The sequence below is a fragment of the Triplophysa rosa genome, linkage group LG21 (genome assembly GCF_024868665.1).
Source record: "Triplophysa rosa linkage group LG21, Trosa_1v2, whole genome shotgun sequence".
Classification (NCBI taxonomy): Eukaryota; Metazoa; Chordata; class Actinopteri; order Cypriniformes; family Nemacheilidae; genus Triplophysa; species Triplophysa rosa.
The window spans coordinates 10,860,022-10,884,400 of record NC_079910.1 but is presented as its reverse complement, the minus strand read 5'-3'; the positions used below and the strand labels follow the sequence as shown (position 1 = coordinate 10,884,400).

The window sequence follows — 24,379 nt, the reverse complement described above, 5'->3', positions numbered from 1 at the left end:
GCTTTCAACCCAAACCTTTTATTTATGGCTGTGTGTTTTTGATCATTCCATTTTATTCGCATTTTATAATTATTTATAAAATTTATAATAGTGCTTTTCAGAATCCATCACTTTTCAAAGCAGCTGTACAAAAACTACAACTTCATACAATACAAAACCAAAACATTCTCTTACTTCAGGGTGAACATCCCAATCAGATGGGGAATAAAATGCAGAGCTTGAGAAAGTCCTAAATGTCCGTTTTTTCAGAATTACTGCTAAACGTGTGTAATGTTTACAATGTTAGTACAAACAATGCAAGTGTTACTTGTCCATACATCTACAATGTGTATTATAACACTATTTTGTGACTGTGCATATTGTTTGTATTTTTCCAGATGATTTCACATGGAAATGTGGGTTTTGCATGATTGAGTAAATCTCACCCTCTTTACATGAATTTGCCTGCCGTCTGGGTCAAAATCTGGGTCTGGGTGGTTTACAATCAGTCCAGAAGACAAATGAAAACTGTGGTCTGTGGGATTATGCTGGCGAGACAGGCAGGCAAATCCATCCATTGTGGTTTAGTTGTTGATACAGAAGTCACTTTTTTTCCCTCGGAAAACGTTCTTTTTTGTTTGATAAGTGTATTTAGTGGTGACAAACACATTACCCCAGGCAAACGAATCTGGCTGTGACAATTACAGATTATTCATGCAAATGTTTGGCACCATCAGAGCATGGAAAACAGTGGATTGGTGTAAACAGAAAGCACATATAAATCCATGGCTGTCTGAATCGCTCATTAGAGGAAGTATGGGTGAGATGCTACTCTGCTTTGTGTTCTTACTCTGTCGTTTCAGGTTCTGTGATGCAGGGCTCAACCATGCAGGAGATTATATCATCTCTGGATGGTTCCCACTTCATAATTCAGATTCTGCCGTCCCATCTACACCTCATGTGACCGACTGTAAACAGTAAGAATGATCATCTTAGAAATATTTGCTTTGGTGTATTAATGCTGAATCTTAATTGGGTAAAGCTTGTATTTGTGAACATTAGTTATATATTATTAACTAACATGAACTAACAATGAACAATATTGTTTTTTTATGTTAGTTCATGGTGCATTAACTAATATAATTACAACGTTGTATTTAAAAAATGTATTAGAAAATGCTGAAATTAACATGAACTAAGATTAATAAATGCTGTGGATGTATTGTTCATTGTTTCACATTTTCACAGACTTACCCCAATACATTTTTTTGTTATCTATGTATTTTTTATATTCCTTAAATGTTACACAGACTAGATTTTTAGCCATTATAGTTTGAAGTTATACAGCTGTAATATAACTTCATTTTAAAACTGTATCCAAACTGGCTGAAAAAAACCATAGCACAACATTGCTTAGTCTATAAAAGTCTATAAATAACTACATTATACTTATCACAAGTTGAAATTGTCAGAATTTGCAACAATATTTGATACATTACTTAAAATCAAAGACAAGATTGTACAAGAAATGTGCAGTCTTCCATACATTTGTATTTTCATTTCACATTTTTACGTTATTTGTTCATTTTCTCTCCTCTTTTCTTTACTATTTCTTGTGTTATGTATATACTGCGTGTATAAGACAACAGAGCTCCTGTAACCAGAACAAATTCCTTGTGTGCGTGTGAACACTTGGCGAATGAAGCTTATTCTGATTCTTATTCAGATATTCGTCAGTCTAAAATGAATGTAAACACCACTTCAATTTTTGTCTTTAGAGGACTGACCAACAAGCATGGATATCATCTGGTGCAAGCCCTTAGATATGCCGTGGAAGAGATCAACAACAACAACATTTCAGATAAGAGACTTCTACCTGGGCTCACGCTTGGCTACCAGACTTATGATTTATGCTCCCTTCCAGCCAGTAATCTGGCAACCCTGGACCTGCTGACCAAACAGCGCAATAGATCAGGTGTGGAGAACCTCGCCGTGGCCGTCATCGGACCTGACAGCAGTACTTACTCCTTTACACCAGCCGCTGCTCTGGGTGCAGTCCTAATGCCTCAGGTACCCCATGAATATGTATATTTAACATATGTTGTATGTTAATTGAATTCATATCATGTTTAATGTTTTTGATTACCATTATAGATAACTGTTTAAAACCATTTTTGTAGTGCAATTCATTTAAATAGGATGTTATGATATTCTATTGGTTCCCAGCCTTTACAATAGAAACCAACAGAGACCAGAGTTTCCATTCAAACTAATACATTTAAATCCATTTCTGCAATTTAATTTTTTCTCTGGTAGGGATTTCTTACTGTCTGATACATAGTTCCAATAATCTTTCTCTTTGCTATGCAGATCTCCTACGAGGCCTCAAATGAATTGCTGAGCAATAAGCTTATCTATCCGTCGTTCTTCCGCACCATCCCCAGTGACAAGAACCAGGTGGATGCGATGATACATATTCTCAGTCGATTTAACTGGACCTGGATTGCCCTTCTCGGCAGTGACAATTCATATGGTTTGCAAGGAATGCAAAGTCTTTCCCAGCAAGCTTCACTTCACGATATATGCATTGCATACCAAGGTATAATACCGGCTGTAACCGACAAGACAAAAAAATACATGCAAGACATGGTCAAAAACATCATTAAAACCAAAGTCAACACCATAGTTGTCTTTTCTAACAAGAGAAGGGCTAGTGGGTTCTTTCCCTTTGTTATTGAACAAAACGTGACAGGGAAAGTGTGGATTGGAACGGAGGATTGGTCAGTGGCGTCAATAATACGTAACATCCCAGGAATCAGTACGATAGGGACTGTCATCGGTGTCTCTGTAAAATATACTGAATTTAAGGGGTTTGAAGATTTTGAAAGGCTTTCCGTGCCCGGGCTTGTAGACGCTGGGCCTTCAAATGGTACCGTCAACTTTGATGTCCCATGCCTGCAAAACACAGACCTGTACCAAATGGCAATACAAGGCTTTTCTTTGGAGCCATATGACATTGTGTCCTCTTTTAATGTGTATAAGGCTGTATATGCAGTGGCTCATGCACTGCACAAGGTTCTGAACTGCAACTCTGAACGATGTCAGAAATCTAAAGTGGAGCCCTGGGAGGTAAATGCTTCCAAATAACAATCAAGTAAAATATCAAAATCATAATGTGTGTTACAGGAATTTAACTAAGATAGGCTGGTTAAAGCTGTCTTGTTTAGCGGATCATTTCTGATGTCGTCTTTGTTTCTTCCCTCAGGTCTATCAACAACTGAAAAAGGTTCGATTCTCAATTCAAAACACATTGTTTTATTTTGATAAAAATGGAGACCCTATCACAGGGTATGATTTAGTGACGTGGATTTGGAAAGACGACCAATGGTCATATAAAGTAATTGGAAGTTACAGTCCAGATCCAATTGAGCTTCAGTTAGACGCTTCCCAGATACAATGGAGAGGACCGGTGTCGCCTGTGAGCAGTGTAAGACTATGTATATCCATGTAGCCTATATCTAGAATTTGCTGGCATATTCATTGTTAGTTAAAAAATAGTACTATCACAATATAAAATAATTTTCAGTCTGACTGGGACTGGTTATACTCATATATTACTCATTTAGCAGATGTTTGTTTGTTTGTTTAGAAATCGCAATGCATGTAATGTTTCATGGAATTTAATTATGGAATGTTTTGCCCTGTTCAGGTTCCTGAATCCCTGTGTTCTCCAGAGTGTCCGTTCGGAAACAGACAGCTCCAGACAGGACAGCATAGATGCTGCTTTGACTGCATGGCATGCCCTGCTTTTACCTTCCTCAACAAATCAGGTACAAACACCCACAAAATCATGCAGTTACAAGAAAAGTTTAAGTGTTCAGTTGAAACGGAGGAGGATGGCTATTTAAAGATGTTGTTTACAGTATGACCAGAATAGGGCGCACACCATTCAGTTTGGACTACTTTTACGTTTAAGCTTTTATCCCTCTAAAGCCCCTACGGTGGCCCACTAGTGCACATGACAACGAAATTTAAAAAGCAAATATAAGTTCACAACACAACGCAATCAAGCTACAACACAACGGAATAAAGCCACAACACAACGGAATCGAGTCACAACACAACGGAATAAAGCCACAACACAACGGAATAAAGCCACAACACAACAGAAATGCTCCCGACCACTAGGGGGCACCAAAGTTCTTATTGTTGTTCTATATTTTTATGGGCACATTCAGCACTTCCGTGCTTGGTTCAGTGCAGACAGCAGCGCTTGAGAGATCCGGGAGAGCATTAAGGATTTTCACGCTGATTATTAAAGCCGAGGACAAACATTCTAAGACTTTTTCTTTCAACTGGAGCGGATTCTAGTCTTTGACAGTCAGAAAAGAGCACACGATTGCTTCAGACCACTATACACATTAACACATTAAATTACTGATGACGACTGGACTTTATGCTAAACCAACAAATCTATTGATCTATTAGATGAGCAAGCTCTACATTATATTCCAGTTTCGTTAGTCATAAAACCGCAATGCTCACGTTTTTTTACACTTGGTTATGCGTTAATTGTTTTAGAGGTTATGCATGCATAATAAAGGTTAAATAAATTGGTAATGAAAACAATATTGAATAGAATAATCAATTATTCGTAACAGTAAAAAAAACGAATGCAGACTAAGTCCAGAGCTTGCACACTGAAACTGAGATAGCAGACTGTGGCAATGTCGGGATCTAAATGCAGACTTAAAGTTGAAAAGTACTTCAAAATAATAATAAAAAATACAACGTGTTTTGATCGCTGGATCGAAATTTGATTGCTTAGCCATGTTTAAAACAAGACTGTATATTCTTCTGTACCCTTACACACAGACACACACACACACAGCGTAAACAATAGCTTTTATTTTCGATTGACAATATTTAGCTTAAGATGGCTATCCTTTTTCATGTAGGAAAACGTTTCGTTGTAATTGCAGCTGCTGCTGTGTGTTTTTCTGCATTTTGTAAATAATAAAACGTGTATTTTCCTCGAAAACAGCCGTGTTTGTCATTTAAAAACATGTATATAATAATAACCCAATAATAGCTTATTCATTTGTATTTTTGTCAGATTTTCTCAAATTTTTCCTGTGTTCCTCATCGTTTCAAGTGCATTCATAATGTCAGTCGCAGGTGGCCATGGTAAATATAAATTAAGGCAAATATAAATGGCATGGTAAATATAAATTATTTAACCAAAGGTTAAATAATGTATACAATTATAAATAAATGTGGACACAGACATTTATTTCCGTATTCCGTTTGACAAAATTTAGCTAAAGATGGTGTAATCAAGGAAAAAACGTTGTTTTTAATGCACATCATTGCTGTTTGTTGTTCTGCATTTACCAAAGAAAATAAGTAATAAAATAAAATAAAAAAACTAAATATTTTCCTTTCAATGCTCATCGTTTAATTTCTGATTAAATCGTTTTTGGCCGTAGTCTTGATTATTTCAATTCATATACACACAATAGAAGCAAAGCATGAAAAACATATTTTCATTTAATTCTTTAATTTCAACGTTAAAGAAATCATTTCATTTTTAACGCTTAGCCTATTGTAAATACGACCAATGTATAGCTCACAATACAGTTTCTAGCACTTAAAATCATTTAAACACGTATACACAGTTAAAAAAAACTCTACGAGTGTACGATACCCGGGTATGTCAGTGGAGGTTTTGGAATTCATTCTTTCAATCCAAATTATGTAGGCTAGCTATATAGAAGCAGCGGAGGTTAACTCATATGCTGGTTGTTAAGGCAGAATGTCAATGCAAATAGGCGACAATGCAATGTAAATATAATCTTATGGTGTATTTACAGTATATATATGATGTTTGTGTGAACTCTGCTGGTCAAGGTGATTCGAAGCACCGGGATTATCGTCTGTTATTAGTTTTGAGCGGCAGTCATGAATGTCTATAGCTCATTTTCAGTGGGAGACATGTGGTAAACTGCAAAACGCGAGGGTTTCGTTGGCGGCACGGAGGTGGTGCGCAAGCGGTGCCCAAAATCCTTCCACTGGCATCCACGCTGGCATTAACCTAAACATTTTAGTGAGCTCAAAACACGGAGAACATAGTTTTAATAATGGAATTCCCGAAGTTATATGACCTAACAAAAAGAAGACAAATACAGAGATTTAAATAAAGAATACAGAGTGGGTTGATTTGCAAGTTAAAATACACGATACGTGCAAAATGTCATAGTAAACTGTGCCTAAAATGAGCGTCATTAGTATTAGTCATTACCGCAAAAATTGCCTGCATATTTAAAATATACATCAACTTCAGGCTGGTTAGTGACCTTAAACGTCCGCCCAGAGACATTTTCACTATGAGAGACAGCAGCAGAGCAGCAACTCTGTCCAACTGCTAAGTCTGGTGAAAGGGCCATAACATACATTAGAATGTCATGACTAGCCAATCAAAATCAAGCATTCAAAAGCGCTGTGCAAATTTGTTCATAAGAGATTGTTTGCCATTGACATTCAGTTTTTCCATAGTAGAGCACACTTTCCTTTTAAATACTTTACACAAGCAAAACAGGCTACCAAAACCACTAAAACAACCCCCAGCAAAACGCGCACCTCCTACCCGGCATGACCTAGCTTTATCATGCCGAAAGTGCCCCTAGTAGTGGTGGGCGGATCGATCCTGAAGTATCGATACTTTCGATACTGAGGTTGTATCGAAAAGGATCGATCCTAACATGAAAATATCGATACTGATGTGTTTTTAGTTTTTACTAAAATTTTATTTTATTACTACTTTTTTAGTAGTATTGATTTTATTTATTTACTACTGTAGCTAATAATTGTATAATGTAGAAAAACTATTTCCCATACACCTAGTTTTGCACACGTTGCTCCTCCCTGCCCTGCTGTGTTTTGTAGTCCGCTATCACGTGACTCAGCAAAGCCAAGCGCAAGCGCGCAGACGCTGCTGCAGCCAGCGAAGAGAAGAGGAGCATCGTGTGGAGTTTTTTCACCTCGGTGAATAAAAACACTGCGAACTGCGATGTATGGCAGTGGGCCTTTGGGGGTAAAAAGCCAAAGATTGAAAGTACTTTATTATTTAAGCACTTTATTTACTTTGTGTCTCTTTGGCTCAATTGTGTGCACTTTGTTTATAAATTCACTTAAAAAAGTGTAATGAAAGGGAAACATATTAATTTGTTCTAAACATAACACTGAACAAAAACGGAAAAGCAGTTTTAAAATCTTTGTTCTTGAGTAATAATTTTGTCCACTTTGGTTTTTTTTAAAGCTAGAGAAATAGTACTGGGATAACGAGAAATTGTTTTGTTATATATCGTTTTTCTGTTCTGTTAATCTGTTATTGTTACTATTTCCAGTAATAATTGGGTGCAAAATTCATGTTTGCAAATTCGATTACAGGAATAAATAACTAAATAAATAGATTTATTTGGTTTAAATGATGTCCAGTGTTTTAACATCTACACGATTAATTAGCCTACAGGCACATTAAGAGCACAAATCACAAAATATTTTAGTGGTCATGAAAATGTATTCAGATTTAGCATATTAATAATGCATTTATCTGATAAATCATGACATTTCATCTACAGGAAAGTACATGTAAGTTAAAGTGAATGCTTTTTAAAACTTTTGGTATCGGTTTCGAAATCGGCAATACTGGCCCTGCATTTACTTGGTATCGGATCGATACTAAATTTTACAGTATCGCCCACCACTACCCCCTAGTGGTCGGGAGCATTTCCGTTGTGTTGTGACTCGATTCCGTTGTGTTGTGTGGCTTTATTCCGTTGTGTTGTGACTCGATTCCGTTGTGTTGTGGTTTTATTCCGTTGTGACTCGATTCCGTTGTGTTGTGAACTTATATTTGCTTTCTAAATTTCCTTGTCATGTGCACTAGTGGTCCACCGTATTAAGCTGCTTTGTGATTTTTTAGAACAGTTCAAAGGGACAGTTCACCCAAAAATAAAAATCTGACATTTATTCATCCTCATGTCGTTCAAAATCTTCAATGAAACACTAAAGGAGATATTTTGAGAAATGACTCGGGTCTTGTGTCCATACAATGGAAATCAATGTAGGGCAATGTTGTTTGCTTACCAACATTCTTCAAAATATCTTCTTTTGTGTTCTGCAGAAGAAATAAAGTCATACATGTTTGGAATGACACAAGAGTGAGTAAAAAATAAACAAAAAAGTATTTTGGGGTGAACTTAAAAATCTTTTCTCCTATACTTTAAAGGAACAGTTTACCCAAAAGTAAACATTTTGTCTTCATTTATTCTCCCTCATGTCAATCAAAACCTGTATATGACCTTTTCTTTTGTGCAACACAAAAGAAGATATTTTAAGAAATGTCTCAGTGGTTTTGTGTCCATACAATGGAAAATAATGGCCTCAAAGTTGTTGGGGTTAATATGCATAAATAACTATGAAGAACTATTCATAGTCAGTGTTATAAAGATTGTAAACTGTGGCACTATCAAATCACTGCACTTGTTTGTTTTGTGTTTTTTCTGTGCTTGCCTGACTTTGTGTATCTTAGGCTACACTAGCTGCCAACCCTGTGCCACAGAAGAGTGGTCTGAATCGGAGAGCGAGACATGTCTCCAGAGAACAGAGCTGTACCTGCCATGGGACTCTCTGCTCTCTTTATCCCTGCTCGCATATCTGGCTGTGACCCTGTTTCTCACCATAAGTACAGCTCTCATCTTCCTGTTGAACCTTAATACTCCTGTGGTGAAGTCAGCTGGAGGGAAGATCTGCCTGCTGATGCTGGCATCTCTAACCGTGGCCTCCAGCAGCACACTTTGCCACTTTGGTAGACCCTCTCAAATCGGTTGTCTCCTCAAACAGCCACTCTTCATCATCAGCATCACTGTTTGCCTGGCATGTGTGACTGTGCGCTCCTTTCAGGTACACAGGGATCTATAGAGAGGACATAGAATTAGAGCTGTTTAAAGTATAGTGCAAGTAATTTCTGTATAATATTTACTATAATTTTTCAAGTTTTCAATTGGAACGTCTATATAAAGATGTTGTTTACAGTATGACCAGCAGAGGGCGCACACCATACAGTTTTGTCGACTTTAACGTTTAAGCTTTAGTCCCTTTAAAGCTGTTCTAAGTTCTAAGAGGTCAAGATAATATGTTTAGCTGCCCTTACTAAAAAGTACACTATTATTACACTTATTTATACTTAAGTATACTTTGTTTACTTTTTATGTACTTCTTAGAAATAAACTTTCAGTTTACTTTTTATGTACTTCTTAGAAATAAACTATGTACTTTTAAAAAATATATACTTAAAAGTTTACTAGACTTATAGTGACAGATAGCTCTAAGCATATTTGGTCTGTACTTGTACTTAATCTTGTACTTGTACTTGATCGAGATATGCAAGTATAATAGTAATGAGTTTTCAAAGTGTACTTGACCTGTATAATTTTAATCTTTTGATTAAGTAGCCCGTTAAATACTTTTACATACTGTCTTGTATACTTACATGTTTAATTTTTACAGTAAATATAATACAGAAATATTTAACTATAAGTATGATGTTATGTTGTATACGTGCAATATAAATCCCAAATACTGAAGAGCATATCAAAGTTTATTTTCATACGTTAAAAATGTGCTACAATTATTAACTTGCAATCTATGAGTAGGCCTATACCTAAAGTTCACGTGTAGTGTAGATGCAGTACAAACAAAAACTAGTTGTGTACTTAAAGTTTACTATCTTACACTTAAGGTACACATAAAAGTATATAACCTAAAATTTTGGCCCAAGTTGTATTTAAATATTGAAGTATATTAAAGCAATAAGCCCCGCGAAGCAGTGGGTTACAGTGCATTTTATAACAGCTAAGGCGCGTCGTGCCTAAAACCCCGTAGCTGTTATAAAATGCACTGTAACCCACTGCTTCGCGGGGCTTATTGCTTTTATAAAACGGTTATTCCATATGCTTAGCAAGGTTTCATCAAATAAAGTAAATAAAATTATATTTAGGCTATGTGATGCGGTCAGCCGTTATATATTGAGGTATTTTATAATGGCTTAGAACTCCGCTCAGCCAATCAGAATCAAGGACCAGAGCTGACCGTTTTATAATTACAAGTATACCACTAGTAATTGATTCTTACTACTGTACATGAAGTATACTTAAAATGTATACATGAACTTTACTTAAGTATACTTAAAATGAACTTGAAGTATATTTCTTTTTCCAAGGATTTCCCTTTAATTTACTGTTTGGCATGTTAATGGAATATTTTATATTATTAGCATATTTAATTATGACCATAAGTTAATTTAATATTATAAAACAATATTCATACTCAACAGGTCTCATGTATTACAACCATCATGATCTCAAGCAATCCCTTTATTTAAGGTGGTCTGTATCTTTAAATGGTCCTCCAAGCTGCCAAGATACTACGAGACCTGGGCTAAGAACCGTGGCCCAGAGATGTTCATCTTCATCTCCTCATTGCTGGAGTTCTTCATCTCCTTTCTTCGCATGGTCATAGACCCTCCATTTCCATCTCAGGACTTTGATTTCTACCATGACAGTGTTGTTCTCGAGTGCAGTAAGACTCTATCTGTCGGGGCATTTGCCGAGCTCATTTTTGTGGCTGTCTTAAGCTTAGTTTGTTTCTGCATGAGCTACATGGGAAAAGATCTGCCGGCCAATTACAACGAGGCCAAATGCATTACATTTAGTCTCATGATATATATGATTTCTTGGATCACGTTCTTCACAGCTTACTGCGTTTCTAGAGGGAGCTTTTCTATGGCCCTCTATGTAGGTGCCATTCTCACCAGTGTGCTTGGGATACACGGAGGCTACTTTTTGCCAAAGGTGTATATCATCTTGATAAAGCCCCAAATGAATACAACTGCCCACTTTCAAAACTGTATTCAGATGTACACCATGGCCAAACAGTGAAATCTGCCTCTAGGGTTTGCCATGCACTGTCCCTTTCAACATTAGCTGTAATCCATTTAAGGTCACTCACAATAAGGCGCAACATAATCCTAGTTTCAGTCTTATATCAACAGCGATACTCTGATTCTCTTTTGACCGTGACTGCTTGGCATATGCTTAGCTAGTGGGAGAATGACTGTAAAAGCATAATTGTGTTAGCTACCGAAAAGGGCAGAGCAACAAATCTGGCAACCATGGGCAAACATCTGTTATGTGCTGAGCATGGGTGCCCGGTTTCACTCTAAAGAACTTTGAGAAAAGGTTTAATTGGGCAGCTGATTTAAATCACAGTCTTGCAGATGGCTTCAAATGTCCTGTTTGTCTGTAAATAATATAGTAAATATGCAGTTTAAGAATAGTCTCGTATCAGATATCAGTGTATGTGTCTCGTGTGATTATCCTTTAATGTTCAATGACACACACAGTTTTATCGCCCCTGGGAAAATAAAATGGGATAAAGCGTTGTTAGGAGGGTCATCTCCATTGACCCCACAACGTGTGAGCTGGGTGCACTGAAGTGTTTCCCACACTACTGTCCCATTGTGAGTGTGATATTCTCAGGAGATTTAACAATAGACGTGTGCCTGTGTCTGGAGGGTGTAATTGTGTTTGCTTGACATCATTTAATGCAGCATGTGTGCTGGTATATCTTATATAGATCTAGAGTTATTAGGGAACTTGAAATGTACAGTTGTGCTTCGAAAACAGCAATATAAATGCATATTCTATCATAATTGATTATTAATTATCCAAAATAATAAATATAATCTGCGTTATTTGACAGAACTATTAAAATGTATGAAATTTTATTTAAAAAAATGGGCTGTCAAGCAATTAATTTTGTGTTTACATAATATAAAAGTTTGTGTTTACATAATATACTGTATGTCTGTGTACTGTGCATATTAATTTTGTATTTATAAAAACATACACATACATGTGTATATATATTTAGGAAATATTTACATGTATTTATTTACATTTACCAATAATTGAAACTATTTATAGATGTTTATTAATGTTTATATTTTATATATATTTTAATATACTGTATGCATGTATGTGTACAGTATGTGTTTATAAATACAAAATTATTAAAAATTGATTAAATGAAACAAAACCGTTTATACACAAAAATGTAGATGAAACCTATTTACATCACAGTTAGTAGATTAGCTGAAATAAAGTTGATATAAAGTCATGAAATAAAGTCACATGTAGTCCTCTATATTAATATAATTGACTTGTAACAAATCCTATATTTCCATTATTAAGTCTTTTCTATTTATGACCTCAGCAAATAACTAATTCTCAACATTGAGAATTTTCAGCTTCGAGTCTGAAGCATAAACATTTATGAAAACCTCTCAAATCCATTATTTGATAACGTCGAATTTTATTAAGAGAACATAGTTGACATAAGAGCTTACATTTGCAAAACATAAAATACAAAATCATGATTGTAATGACAAAAAACGGAGTCATTTATCAAAGGTACAACATGTGTTATCTAACAAACAATACAGAATTCTCAGCACAAACAGAAATATACTCTGAAAAAAACTTTAAGCACAACACCAGTTCAAAGATCTGATACATACACCCAAACTCCACTGGAGTCAAACCTCAATTAAATAAGCATACATCGAAATAAAAAATCCATTGACAATATAATAACATAAGAATAATATATGTGGTTAAAATCACATTAAGAGCTATTAATACAGAACAAGAGGCCATACATGAGAACCACCTCTTTCCACTGACAAACACATGTTCGTCTAAAGTATCTGTCTATCAATATGATGACTCAACATACATTTTGGAAATAACATATCCTACTATTAAGAGGGAAATTAATGCAACTGTCCCTCAGGTTTACAACTCTCAGTCTTAACGTCTCTACCAGGGTCTCCAGACGGGACTCCTGGAATCAGCCTGTTGTAGACCGGCTTTAGAGGATGCTGGAGGAGTGGAGCTCATAGCTGATCTTGCTTGCTGGGCGTTGTGGAAATGCTGGAGCTCCCGGCCAGATCCTCCTCCAGGAGAGTGAAGACTGAGAAAGTGGACAGATGCTCGCCAGCAGTTAGAGAAACCTTCATCATAATCCCTCTGTGCAAGCTCTCCCGAGAGCTGCTGTCTTAGAAAGCTGACTGTCATCTCCAGAATATCAGCCTTCTCGAGTTTGGTGTTAGGGTCTCGACTGTGGAACTCCTTCTCCAGGAGACCTTTGAGCTGGTCGATGCAGCTGTTGATGCGGTCCCTGCGCATCTTCTCGACAATTGGTTTCCTCAGCTGGAAGCAAACGAGAACGTAGAACATGTTTTGAGATGTATTCACAAGTTTTGATGAACTTTTCAGAAAAAATTAAGTTAGGGTGGAACGTAAACGCACCTTAATTTTGTCCCTGTCATTGAAACGTAGATGGTCAAAAGTGGAGAGTGTATTTGAATGGGGAGCCATGGTCTTACAGGAACGATTTGTCTTCCCTCTGCAGCAAAAAGAGTTGTGAACCTCTCTGAGGGGCAGCACCCTGTATTTATACAGCGTCATTACCGTTACAAGCCATGTGGCCTGTGCTGTGCTACTGTTCCCACACTCAGAACAGAGGACTGGGATCTTTACAACAATAGAGGACATTAATTTTGTGGTCAACTGGCTGCTGGCCTTCCACTGAAGGAATGTTTCCCAAGGTATCTAGCATGAGGGGGAAGCCACTTTCACTATAGGAAAGATCGTGTTTAATGAAGGTTTTGGCCTCTTTTAGACAATTTGAACAATAAAACAGAACTTTCTTTCTTATAGACCATCCAAAATATGTATGTGAATGTTCTTTGTGGTCTTCAAATGCATTTGCTTGTATAAAATACAACTTGTTGAATGCTTATCCAAATAACGTGTATTTGACCACAGTTGATTCCTGTAGCTTAGCTGGTATGGTACACAAACTGATACAATGTATTGTCTGTTTATTTTGAATGCACTGTGAATTACTTTGAATAAGTGTCTGTCAAAATGCGCAAACAAAACACGTTAAATAAAAACCTTTAAACAACAGCTTTCAAAGAACCATAGATTGTAAATGTGTAACGTAAAACGCATTTGTTTTTACACAAAAGTTGTTTTTATGTTGCATGCGGAGCAGATTTATCGGCGTGTAACATCACACCACCGCGAAGTAGCTCAAAATCGCTCTCACGGAACTTTGATGTAGGACGCCGGCCGTTCGGCGCGTGACCCGGCTCCTACTCGCGACAACGACACGTGGTTAAATTCTCTACTTCAAAAGCGCCAGCGACACTTTTAGGATGCTTTCGGGCAGGTTTATTCGCCTTTGATAACAGTTAACCACACGAGTCAGCTCGATTGATGTTAGTGATTGAACTGTCACGTCCACATGCCAAATACGGACACTCTCACGGAGCTACTGGGTGGGTGGATGGATGAGAGTTGGCACGCGTGTGATCAAACAGGCAACAAAACATCACACAAGGTTTTCTTGACAAGCAGATGCTGTTCATGTGTCACGACATCAGTGTTTAAATAGTATTAAAATATAAGAATGACAAAAACTTAACCTGCCTTTATGAAGGTAAATTTACTTTATGAATAGTCGCACCTCGTGCCCGCCATGCTTGTGGTCGGAGATCAATGACATAGTAGGTTTGCTGTTATTGCTGCTATTGCGGATTTTACTGCTGCGGTCACACGACCAGCAGACGACAAGTGTAGAGTTCGAGTCTCATGTCTCAAGTGTGGGAAAGCCACAGGTATGCAAGCAGGCAAGTAAACTTTTTTACTTTTTGTAGAACAAATCGACTGTGTTTATATGTATTTATGTCTACATGTTTACTATTTTTTACATCCTATGGTATACTCTGTAATACTGTACATGGTTCGTTATCACCATGTTCTTATCTGTTAAATAATGCAAATGCAAAACAGCAGTCGTTTCTAATGTTAATCACATCTTTGTTGTATAGCAAACAAGCAGTTCAAGTTTTGCAGTGTGCAATATGAGAAAAAAAAGATATCCATTTTTCAAAACCTATTTCTTAAAAAAAGTATAGTGTCATTTGAATTGAATGTTGTTTACCACATAGTAGCGATCTGTCCAAACTTTGATTTGAGTTGTGTGATTGTGGCTCTATAGTGAAGTCCATTGTGCCAAACCACCTGTAGCAGGCCTTTCTGGTAAGACATTGTCCCTGTGACATAAGGCACCAGAGTTTTACTGAGGTTCCCATGAGTTCTTTCCCACAGCCTGTTCATTGACTGCCCACATTAAGGACACAAAAGAAGTGTGTCTTGTTACACATCACATTAGTCACGGTGTTTGATCTCTCTTTATTAGAGGGGAGACTTTAGACATAGCAAGGCCATCTGGACTCAGATGCTGTCCAAACACTTTTGGGATTTTCCCAGGAGCCAGCAAGCCAGTGCCCTAGAAATAAAACCTAGAAATTCTTAATGTGGCAACTCTTGAAACTTCTTAAAGTGGTAACGTTCCTGTAGTGGTCTGGCTATGTTGCACTTTGTTGAAAGGTTTTTAACAACATTTTAACGTTTTAACAATGACACATATTGTACCTTAAGTAATTTAGATCATGTTTGTGTTTACATCACAGAGAAGCAGTAGCGTTACAAGAATACATGTTGTTAAGAGAACTTTAAAACATTCAATTTATTGTAATTGAATCATTTATTTTTCTGGAAGTTGACAGGGTTTGGCAGCAGGTGAATGTATAAATGTATCTATAGAATGTATACTTTCACAGACATGCCCCCAACTATTTCGTTTTATTGGATACCACTATTCCCTTGTGTTGCGACTACTTCATGCATAACCTGTTAACACCATAAAAAATGTTCAGTTTTATATTTAATCGAAAGTGATATTGAACGGTATAGTTGCTCATTGTAATTTTTAAGAATATGCATCAAGACAAAACCACAGTGAAAGCATTTGAAGTAAAGTTGATGTTTATTTTCTTCACATATAATGTGCAGATATCGGCATCTTCATTTAGGCCTACTGTATTATTTACTACAGTTGTGCATGATTGTTCTGACAAATCTCTCAGTTGTTTAAAACACAAAATGACTTAATTAGTCTTTATAAAAGCATTTATATTAGTCATAATTGATTATATTAAATCTATAACAAAATCTTCAAAGAAGAACAAGTTTACAAAAAATAAGATCCAGTGGATCTTCATAGAAAACGTGTGTATTTATAAAATACAAATATTGCATCTCATTATGAGATATTTAATAACCTCAGCATTGCTAACATGGCACATATTCAGAAGGCTTCCCTATGGAAGCATGATTTACTCATTGCAAAAATACAGTGAATTCCTAACGTAGGAATACTTATAAATAATCTCTCTTGAAAGAGATCTACAATGTCCTCTTATAACAGAGTTGAACATGGGTGTTTACATTGTTGTCTGTTAAAAACAAAGTGGCTCTACCAGGGTCTCCAGAGTTGACAGCAGGCTGGAGTTTTCTCTGTGCTGTTGGTCTGACAGGCTGGTGAATTGAGTTGAGACGGGACACGTGTGTTCTTCTCTGTGGACGGCTGCATGTTGAGGAAGAGCTTCAGCAGTCTTCTGTGGGACTGAGTCTGCACTTGACACTGAGACAGAAAGTTGACGCTCTCCTGAACACATCTGGAGGAACCCTCACTAGCTGCCGGAGAGCAGGTGGACAGATTGTGTGACTTCTGCTGCTGTCGTCTCAAGAAATCAACCGTCATCTCCAGGATTTCAGCTTTCTCCTGTCTGGAGTCGGGCTGTTGCTTCAGGAACTCTTCACTCAGAAGAGACTTGAGCTTCTCGATGCTGCTGTTGATACGTTCTCTGCGGATCTTCTCCACTATTGGCTTTCTCAGCTGAGGAAAGAATAAAAACACATTTAGAAACACTTATCCATATTTTTTAATAGCAGCTGTACTATACACTTAAATGTAAAATTAAATAAAATGGTCAAATTTTTACCTTATTTGTGAGTGAAATTTGTCCAGCAGTGTTGATCCTCGCTGCACTGACTGTAGGTGCCATGACTGTGTTTGTTCTCTTCAGTTCTCCATCAGGATCAGATCTGAGCTGAACTCTCTCTGTCTCTCTCCTCTGTTTATACTCTCAAATCTCCATATGAATGTGTGAGTCTGGAGTGTGCTGGAGGTTCTCACCGTCTGCAGCCAATGGGTGCGTTCAAGCTGCGTGAAGCTCTTATTGCTCATACACAATGAATGTGTCCCCGTGGAGCAGGTGGAGGGCTGGCCATTAAAATAATAAATTGTGCGTGCGTGCGTGCGTTTGTGCGTGCGTGCGTGTGTGTGAGAGAAAGTGTAAACCTTTTATTCAATGCAACCATGTTACCACTGGCATTAATTATGCGATTAGGCACGTGCCGTTTACACAGAAGACCTGCGCTGAGCATTATGAAATCATAGCAAAATTGCCTAGCAAAAAAACCTTTTTTAAACAAATATAATTTATTAGTAATTTATCTGAATGTAAAACAAAATATTAAACAAACAAAAAAGAATAAAATAAAAAGCTTGTGGTTCATAATTCAACAGTTCAATAGTATTTCTGGAAAATCTTTTCAGACACCATTAATAAAAGTGTCTCTATTAAAATAAGTGAGGCTGCTCACAGTAGGGCCAACATAATGGAAAAAGTGTAATTTAACAAACCCAATCATGCAAACAAATACCCATCTCAATTAAGGACAGTGTGCTGTAAACATCCCTATGGGGTTTCGTCAGAGTCCCCTTAACACATGCCTAATTGCCTTCTATGAGGCACACTTCTATTCAGCCGTCTGTGTGAATGAACAGACTGTGGGAAAGCTGTGGTGTCTGCACTCCCAGTTCTGCATTACAAGTCCAGCCAGGACTTCATTCTGAACGTTTCCATCCTAACTGAACAAGTAACAAGTGTAAAACCTGTAGCACTTTATTGTGTTTCTTTTAATTTTGTGGTAGGCACCTAGCAGTTGTGTACGTATTTTTGGCAGATCTGCTAGAATGATTTATTTGGAATATATCTTAAGTATTATTTGCAACAGACACAAGCAATGCACATGATTTTCATATTATAAGTCACAAATAAGCAAACTTGTGACACTGACTATTAGCTTTTCACACGAGATCAAATGAAGAGTTTGAAAACTTAAGTTTAAATTTTTTTTTTAATTATGTTTTTAATTATGTTATCATGTTTTTATGGTGTTTTATTGTGTTAGTTAGCTGTATATTTTTTAGTTATTGTGGCTTAAATCAAAACAAACCAACTGCAGTTTGATTGATATTAATTGGAATGCACAATAAAAAAACATGATTTTTGAAAATTTGAAGGTATCTCATTTTGAAAATAAACACTTCAAATTTTCTTGCTTGTGTTTAGGAAAGACGTGCTGGAAAAAACCAAGGCATCAGGTTTTGAACAAACTTGCTACTAAAGTATGATACTATATGTGCCATATGCTCCATTATTGGGCGTCAGCTTGTTTCTTGACGTCACATAAGACTTCAAATAGGGTCTCCACTTTCTCACAAACTTCATGTCTGTAATCCATCTCTCCACCTGCCTGCAAGAGGCAAGCTCATTGTTTCCTGTGCAATAAATGCCTCACTGGGCATGTGGCAAGCCTCTGCTCCTTTGAGTCGTTCTAACACCCTTATTGGCTGCAGACTGTGAGAACCTCCAGCACACTCCAGACTCACACATTCATATGGAGATTTGAGAGTATAAAAAGAGAAGAGAGACAGAGAGAGTTCAGCTCAGATCTGATACTGATGGAGAACTGAAGAGAACAAACACAGTCATGGCACCTACAGTCAGTGCAGCGAGGATCAACACTGCTGGACAAATTTCACTCACAAATAAGGTAAAAATTTGACCATTTTATTTAATTTTACATTTAAATGTATAGTACAGCTGCTATTAAAAAATATGGATAAGTGTTTCTAAATGTGTTTTTATTCATTCCTCAGCCGAGAAAGCCAATAGTGGAGAAGATCCGCAGAGAACGTATCAACAGCAGCATCGAGAAGCTCAAGTCTCTTCTGAGTGAAGAGTTCCTGAAGCAACAGCCCGACTCCAGACAGGAGAAAGCTGAAATCCTGGAGATGACGGTTGATTTCTTGAGACGACAGCAGCAGAAGTCACACAATCTGTCCACCTGCTCTCCGGCAGCTAGTGAGGGTTCCTCCAGATGTGTACAGGAGAGCGTCAACTTTCTGTCTCAGTGTCAAGTGCAGACTCAGTCCCACAGAAGACTGCTGAAGCTCTTCCTCAACATGCAGCCGTCCACAGAGAAGAACACACGTGTCCCGACTCAACTCAATTCACCAGCCTGTCAGACCAACAACACAGAGAAAACTCCAGCCTGCTGTCAACTCTGGAGACCCTGGTAGAGCCACAAGGAAACTTTAAGGTTTATCAAACAGAATTCAAGATGTCACTCTGAGATTGACATGTGCTGTAATTCTAATGTAGGAATTTATTTCCACCTCTGCTACATTGGCAGAATGTTTACATACTTTCTGAGAAAGTATGCTTTATTCAAACCGTGTATGAACATTTGTAAAAATGTTCAAAATCATTTGCCATGTGAAATGATTTTTACCTTCATGGAAAATATGGATACAGTGTTTGGTCATAGAAAAGTTACAGTCTGATTTAGACATTTGAGCTTTATCAAGCTTTTCACCCATATTGGGTTTAAACTGCTTTTATTTATTGAAAGCATTTGGTTTATATTTCTATTGTTTGAAATGCATGCTATTCTCACATTATAGGTGATATGTTTCTTTTTTTGAAAGATGTTAAATTGTGCATAAAATGTACAAACGTCGCTTTTAATGATTTCATGTGTTAACATGAATTGGCTTTTTCCCCTTTAGAGGGCAGTAATGTAAAATCATCACTTGTAGTGATTTGGATTTTTCTTTAAATGGAATCAGATTTACCTTTAGTGAAGGTGCATTGTATATTAAATGTCTGAGACATTTTTTTATTTTTTCCAGTTTAATAGTTTAATAATGCAAATATAATTACATGAATTCTTCATGGTTGTGAAAACATGTATTTACATGTGTGGAGTAAGTCACTGTTACTAATATTGCTCTTGAATGTTTGCTGAGCAAATATGTTAATTTATGTCACTCATATGTGAAGAACAGCAATCAAAGTACTATGACTAATTAAATTGTACAATCAATATCCCGACTCATATTGTGTTTTTACAGTACAAACATAACAAATGTTTAACTCAAAATACTTGTCTAGTCTAGTCAAAAATCATCTCTTTTTATATTTTTGTTAGCTTTCCAGAGGACGTAATCAGTTCAACCTGTTAGATCACCCAAAAATGGTCCCCATTGACTTGAACATGGTCATTTTTATTCCTACTATGGAAAGACAACGGGGACCACTTTTGGGTGACTATTCCTTTAAGTATATAAATAACTTATCACAGCCACATTATATTTAGACTAAGAAGCACATATACTACATACTATAAAAAAATATTTAATTTTAATAGAGAACGCAACTTTTTGGACATTAATGAAAAAGGATGTTGTGTTATTAGTATTATTAGAAATAATTATGTATTCTCAGTTTTATGTAAATGTTATATTGTCAATTTATAATGGTATTTAGGGCTATTAAAACTCAAGAAACACAAGAAGTAGTTTCATAATCGTTAAAGAACATTTTTTCAAACAGCATATTTTGACTATTATAGATGTTCAAATAGGATAAGTCAAATTAGTGAACTTGACTTGATCTGCTCTTATAAAATGGCAAAATATACAATAATTGCTTTGTCAAGAAAAATTGTTTTTTTTGTCTTTACACAATGAGTGAAGTCATGTTTTTAAACAGAGATTCCACAACATATACAACAAAATATTGCCTAATAATATAAGAGCTCCAATTTGTATATCACAAACTTCCCCAAAACCCCGCACATTAAGAATACATTAGTAATGGGACAGTAGTAGACTTATTGAATAAAGTCTTGACTGATGAAATAATGCCTTACTGAGACGTCAGTCCCTAGAGTTTTCCCACACTCTGCCCATTCACAGACATCTAAACAACAGTATGCTTCATTAAGAGCAATTCAGAACATGGCCAAAAGACCTTCAGCTGACGTTCCCAGGAGAGATGGTAAAGAATCTGTGCCATTAGGCATAATAAAGATGTATTTGGAGGATACTTTTTAAAGATGCAAACCACTGTTTTAAAGGTGGGCTATGCATTTAATCACAAGCTGTGGGTCTAGTAAATAAATACCCATTAAACACAATTTGCAGAGCTAAGGTAAACATGAAGTTTTGCATTATTTAAGGACATTGGTTTTAAAATCACCCAACATTTGTTAATACAGTACAAAAAAAAATCTCAATTTGTAAATCCATGGAGATAAAAACAATAAAAAGTTATAATGCTTTGTTACACGGAAGTGGGTGTTTCAAATACAAAACAATACAGTGTTCAGTTTCATGTTTTTTCATCAAATAGGTTAAAATAATGTTTAAATGCATAGCTTAAGATTTAGAAACATTCTAGATTATTCTCTTCTAAAAACTAAAATCATGTAAAAGAAGAAGAATTTTATATTTGTCTATTGATGTTAATGTACAGCCAAGGACAACCTGACCACACCTCAGCTTTCTGTTGTCACCACCGCCATGCCCAAATTTCCCTAGAGAGCTCTTTATCTACGACTATAAACTACATCCACCAGAGATGATGCCTCAAGATGAAATCAATTTAGATGCTCTCTGCGAGATATGAACTGAATTATGTTGAGATGTAACGTGTGCTGGGAAGTTTCCAGTAGAAACGACACAGGCTTTGTCAATAAATGACCCCGATGTCGGACAACAAACAAAGCTTTGAACGAGGGGTCTCCACTTTCTCACACACTCTCTATCCCCAACACCCAGCCCTCCACCTGCTCCCAGGAGATGTGCTCATTGTTTCCTGAGCAATAAGCATGTCATTTAGCATGTGGCGTCCCTCTGCTCCTTGTGCCAGTAGTCTGTTTCCATTGGCTGCAGACGGTGAGAACCTCCAGCACACTCCAGACTCACACATTCATATGGAGATTTGAGAGTATAAACAGAGGAGAGAGACAGAGAGAGTTCAGCTCAGATCTGATCCTGATGGAGAACTGAAGAGAACAAACACAGTCATGGCACCTACAGTCAGTGCAGCGAGGATCAACACTGCTGGACAAATTTCACTCACAAATAAGGTAAAAATTTGACCATTTTATTTAATTTTACATTTAAGTGTATAGTACAGCTGCTATTAAAAAATATGGATAAGTGTTTCTAAATGTGTTTTTATTCTTTCCTCAGCCGAGAAAGCCAATAGTGGAGAAGATCCGCAGAGAACGTATCAACAGCAGCATCGAGAAGCTCAAGTCTCTTCTGAGTGAAGAGTTCCTGAAGCAACAGCCCGACTCCAGACAGGAGAAAGCTGAAATCCTGGAGATGACGGTTGATTTCTTGAGACGACAGCAGCAGAAGTCACACAATCTGTCCACCTGCTCTCCGGCAGCTAGTGAGGGTTCCTCCAGATGTGTTCAGGAGAGCGTCAACTTTCTGTCTCAGTGTCAAGTGCAGACTCAGTCCCACAGAAGACTGCTGAAGCTCTTCCTCAACATGCAGCCGTCCACAGAGAAGAACACACGTGTCCCGTCTCAACTCAATTCACCAGCCTGTCAGACCAACAGCACAGAGAAAACTCCAGCCTGCTGTCAACTCTGGAGACCCTGGTAGAGCCACAAGGAGACTTTAAGGTTTATCAAACAGAATTCAAGATGTCACTCTGAGATTGACATGTGCTGTAATTCTAATGTAGGAATTTATTTCCACCTCTGCTACATTGGCAGAATGTTTACATACTTTCTGAGAAAGTATGATTTACTGTAACTGTGATTGAACAGTTATGTTTTGTCGAATGTACAGAATCATTTGCCATGTGAAATGATTATTACATTCAAGAAATGCAGATCAAAGTATTTGGTCATAGGAAAGTTAAAGTCTGATTTAGACATTTGAGCTTTATCAAGAGTTTCACCCATATTGGGTTTCATTTTTTTACACCTAAGGATGTTTAACTGCTTTCACACGTAAAGCAGTTTGTATATATTTCTATTGTTTGAAATACTTTCAGTGCTATTCTTATTAAATAAGAAATATTTCTTCATTTGAAAGATGTTTATTGTGTGTGAAGAGCACTAATTATTCTTTATGATGTTTGTATGTATTGACGTGTGTATCAGACCCTGTAAAGGTCTGCTGTATATAATCACATGATTTAGTTTATATGTCTCTTGCATACTCATGTTATCACCTTCTTCGAAGGAACAATCTTTGTTTCATATTTGAAGCAAAATATAAAAATAAATTTGAAAAATATTTGAATTCTGTTGTTGGATTCATTAATAATAGACGGTTTCATCGGACGCACGTGTCTGGTCCGAAGTTAACTTCCGGTCCATGTTTGGTCATAATATAACGATTTATTTTATATTAAATGTATATGAATATTTTATTGTATATTAATTGTATTGAATTACATTAAAACTAGATTTAGACTTAGACTGACTTTATTTGTCATTTTAGATTTCCTTCAAAAATGAAATTTCTTTGCGATGACACATAGCACAACAGGAATAAAATGGAGGCAGTATACACAGTCTGAAAAAAAATGAGATAAGCAATATAAAAAGAGACAAAAACTTTGCATAAAAGTAAAACCTATAAGATAAATATATATATATTGCACAGAGTAGTTGCCTATGTATTAGCAACTTTTGTATTAATAAATAAATTATATATATATAAATATATATATATAATACAATAAATATATTTCACAGTGTAATGGAGTGAAAGTCCTATGGGAGCAGTCTTGGGTAAGTGTGAGGGTGGGGAGGGGAAGAAAAAAAGGGGAATAGTTATACATTATTTAGCAGTCTTATAGCATATGGGAAGAAGCTGCTGTTGAGTCTGTTTGCTCTACTCCGCAGACTACGGAATCTCCTTCCAGAGACCAGCAGTGAGAACAGTCCATGGTGGGGGTGGGAGGGGTCCCCAACGATGTTTTGAGCTCTGGTCAAACAGCGTTTCTTTGCGATGTCTACTACTCAACAGTAGTCTACTACTCTTTGCGATGTCTACTACTCAACAGTAGTCTACTACTCTTTGCAATATCTACTACTCAACAGTAGTCTACTACTCTTTGCGATGTCTACTACTCAACAGTAGTCTACTTCTCTTTGCGATGTCTACTACTCAACAGTAGTCTACTTCTCTTTGC

At 36.7% G+C, this 24,379-nt stretch overlaps 5 protein-coding genes across 5 annotated transcripts; 3 read left to right on the top strand and 2 right to left on the bottom strand.

Moving 5' to 3' along the window:
- Window positions 1–795: 795 nt before the first annotated feature.
- LOC130571791 (taste receptor type 1 member 1) lies at window positions 796–10,979 on the top strand. Its single transcript, XM_057362969.1, has 7 exons — window positions 796–956; window positions 1,758–2,049; window positions 2,350–3,108; window positions 3,245–3,466; window positions 3,689–3,809; window positions 8,573–8,943; window positions 10,425–10,979. Exons 1-7 carry the CDS (start codon window positions 796–798, stop codon window positions 10,977–10,979), a joined length of 2,481 nt encoding a protein of 826 aa, XP_057218952.1.
- A 1,432-nt stretch (window positions 10,980–12,411) lies between these two features.
- Window positions 12,412–13,527, bottom strand: her12 (hairy-related 12). Its single transcript, XM_057362993.1, has 2 exons — window positions 13,413–13,527; window positions 12,412–13,313 (listed from the first exon to the last, which is right to left on the bottom strand). Exons 1-2 carry the CDS (start codon window positions 13,479–13,481, stop codon window positions 12,921–12,923), a joined length of 462 nt encoding a protein of 153 aa, XP_057218976.1. The 5' UTR covers window positions 13,482–13,527; the 3' UTR covers window positions 12,412–12,920.
- A 2,472-nt stretch (window positions 13,528–15,999) lies between these two features.
- LOC130571801 (transcription factor HES-5-like) lies at window positions 16,000–17,133 on the bottom strand. Its single transcript, XM_057362992.1, has 2 exons — window positions 17,021–17,133; window positions 16,000–16,914 (listed from the first exon to the last, which is right to left on the bottom strand). Exons 1-2 carry the CDS (start codon window positions 17,081–17,083, stop codon window positions 16,492–16,494), a joined length of 486 nt encoding a protein of 161 aa, XP_057218975.1. The 5' UTR covers window positions 17,084–17,133; the 3' UTR covers window positions 16,000–16,491.
- A 1,683-nt stretch (window positions 17,134–18,816) lies between these two features.
- On the top strand, window positions 18,817–20,247 carry LOC130571800 (transcription factor HES-5-like). Its single transcript, XM_057362991.1, has 2 exons — window positions 18,817–18,920; window positions 19,027–20,247. The coding sequence occupies exons 1-2, from the start codon at window positions 18,858–18,860 to the stop codon at window positions 19,447–19,449; spliced, it is 486 nt and encodes a 161-aa protein (XP_057218974.1). The 5' UTR covers window positions 18,817–18,857; the 3' UTR covers window positions 19,450–20,247.
- Window positions 20,248–22,175: 1,928 nt separating this feature from the next.
- LOC130571798 (transcription factor HES-5-like) lies at window positions 22,176–23,458 on the top strand. The gene is made up of 2 exons (XM_057362989.1): window positions 22,176–22,304; window positions 22,411–23,458. Exons 1-2 carry the CDS (start codon window positions 22,242–22,244, stop codon window positions 22,831–22,833), a joined length of 486 nt encoding a protein of 161 aa, XP_057218972.1. The 5' UTR covers window positions 22,176–22,241; the 3' UTR covers window positions 22,834–23,458.
- Window positions 23,459–24,379: the final 921 nt, after the last annotated feature.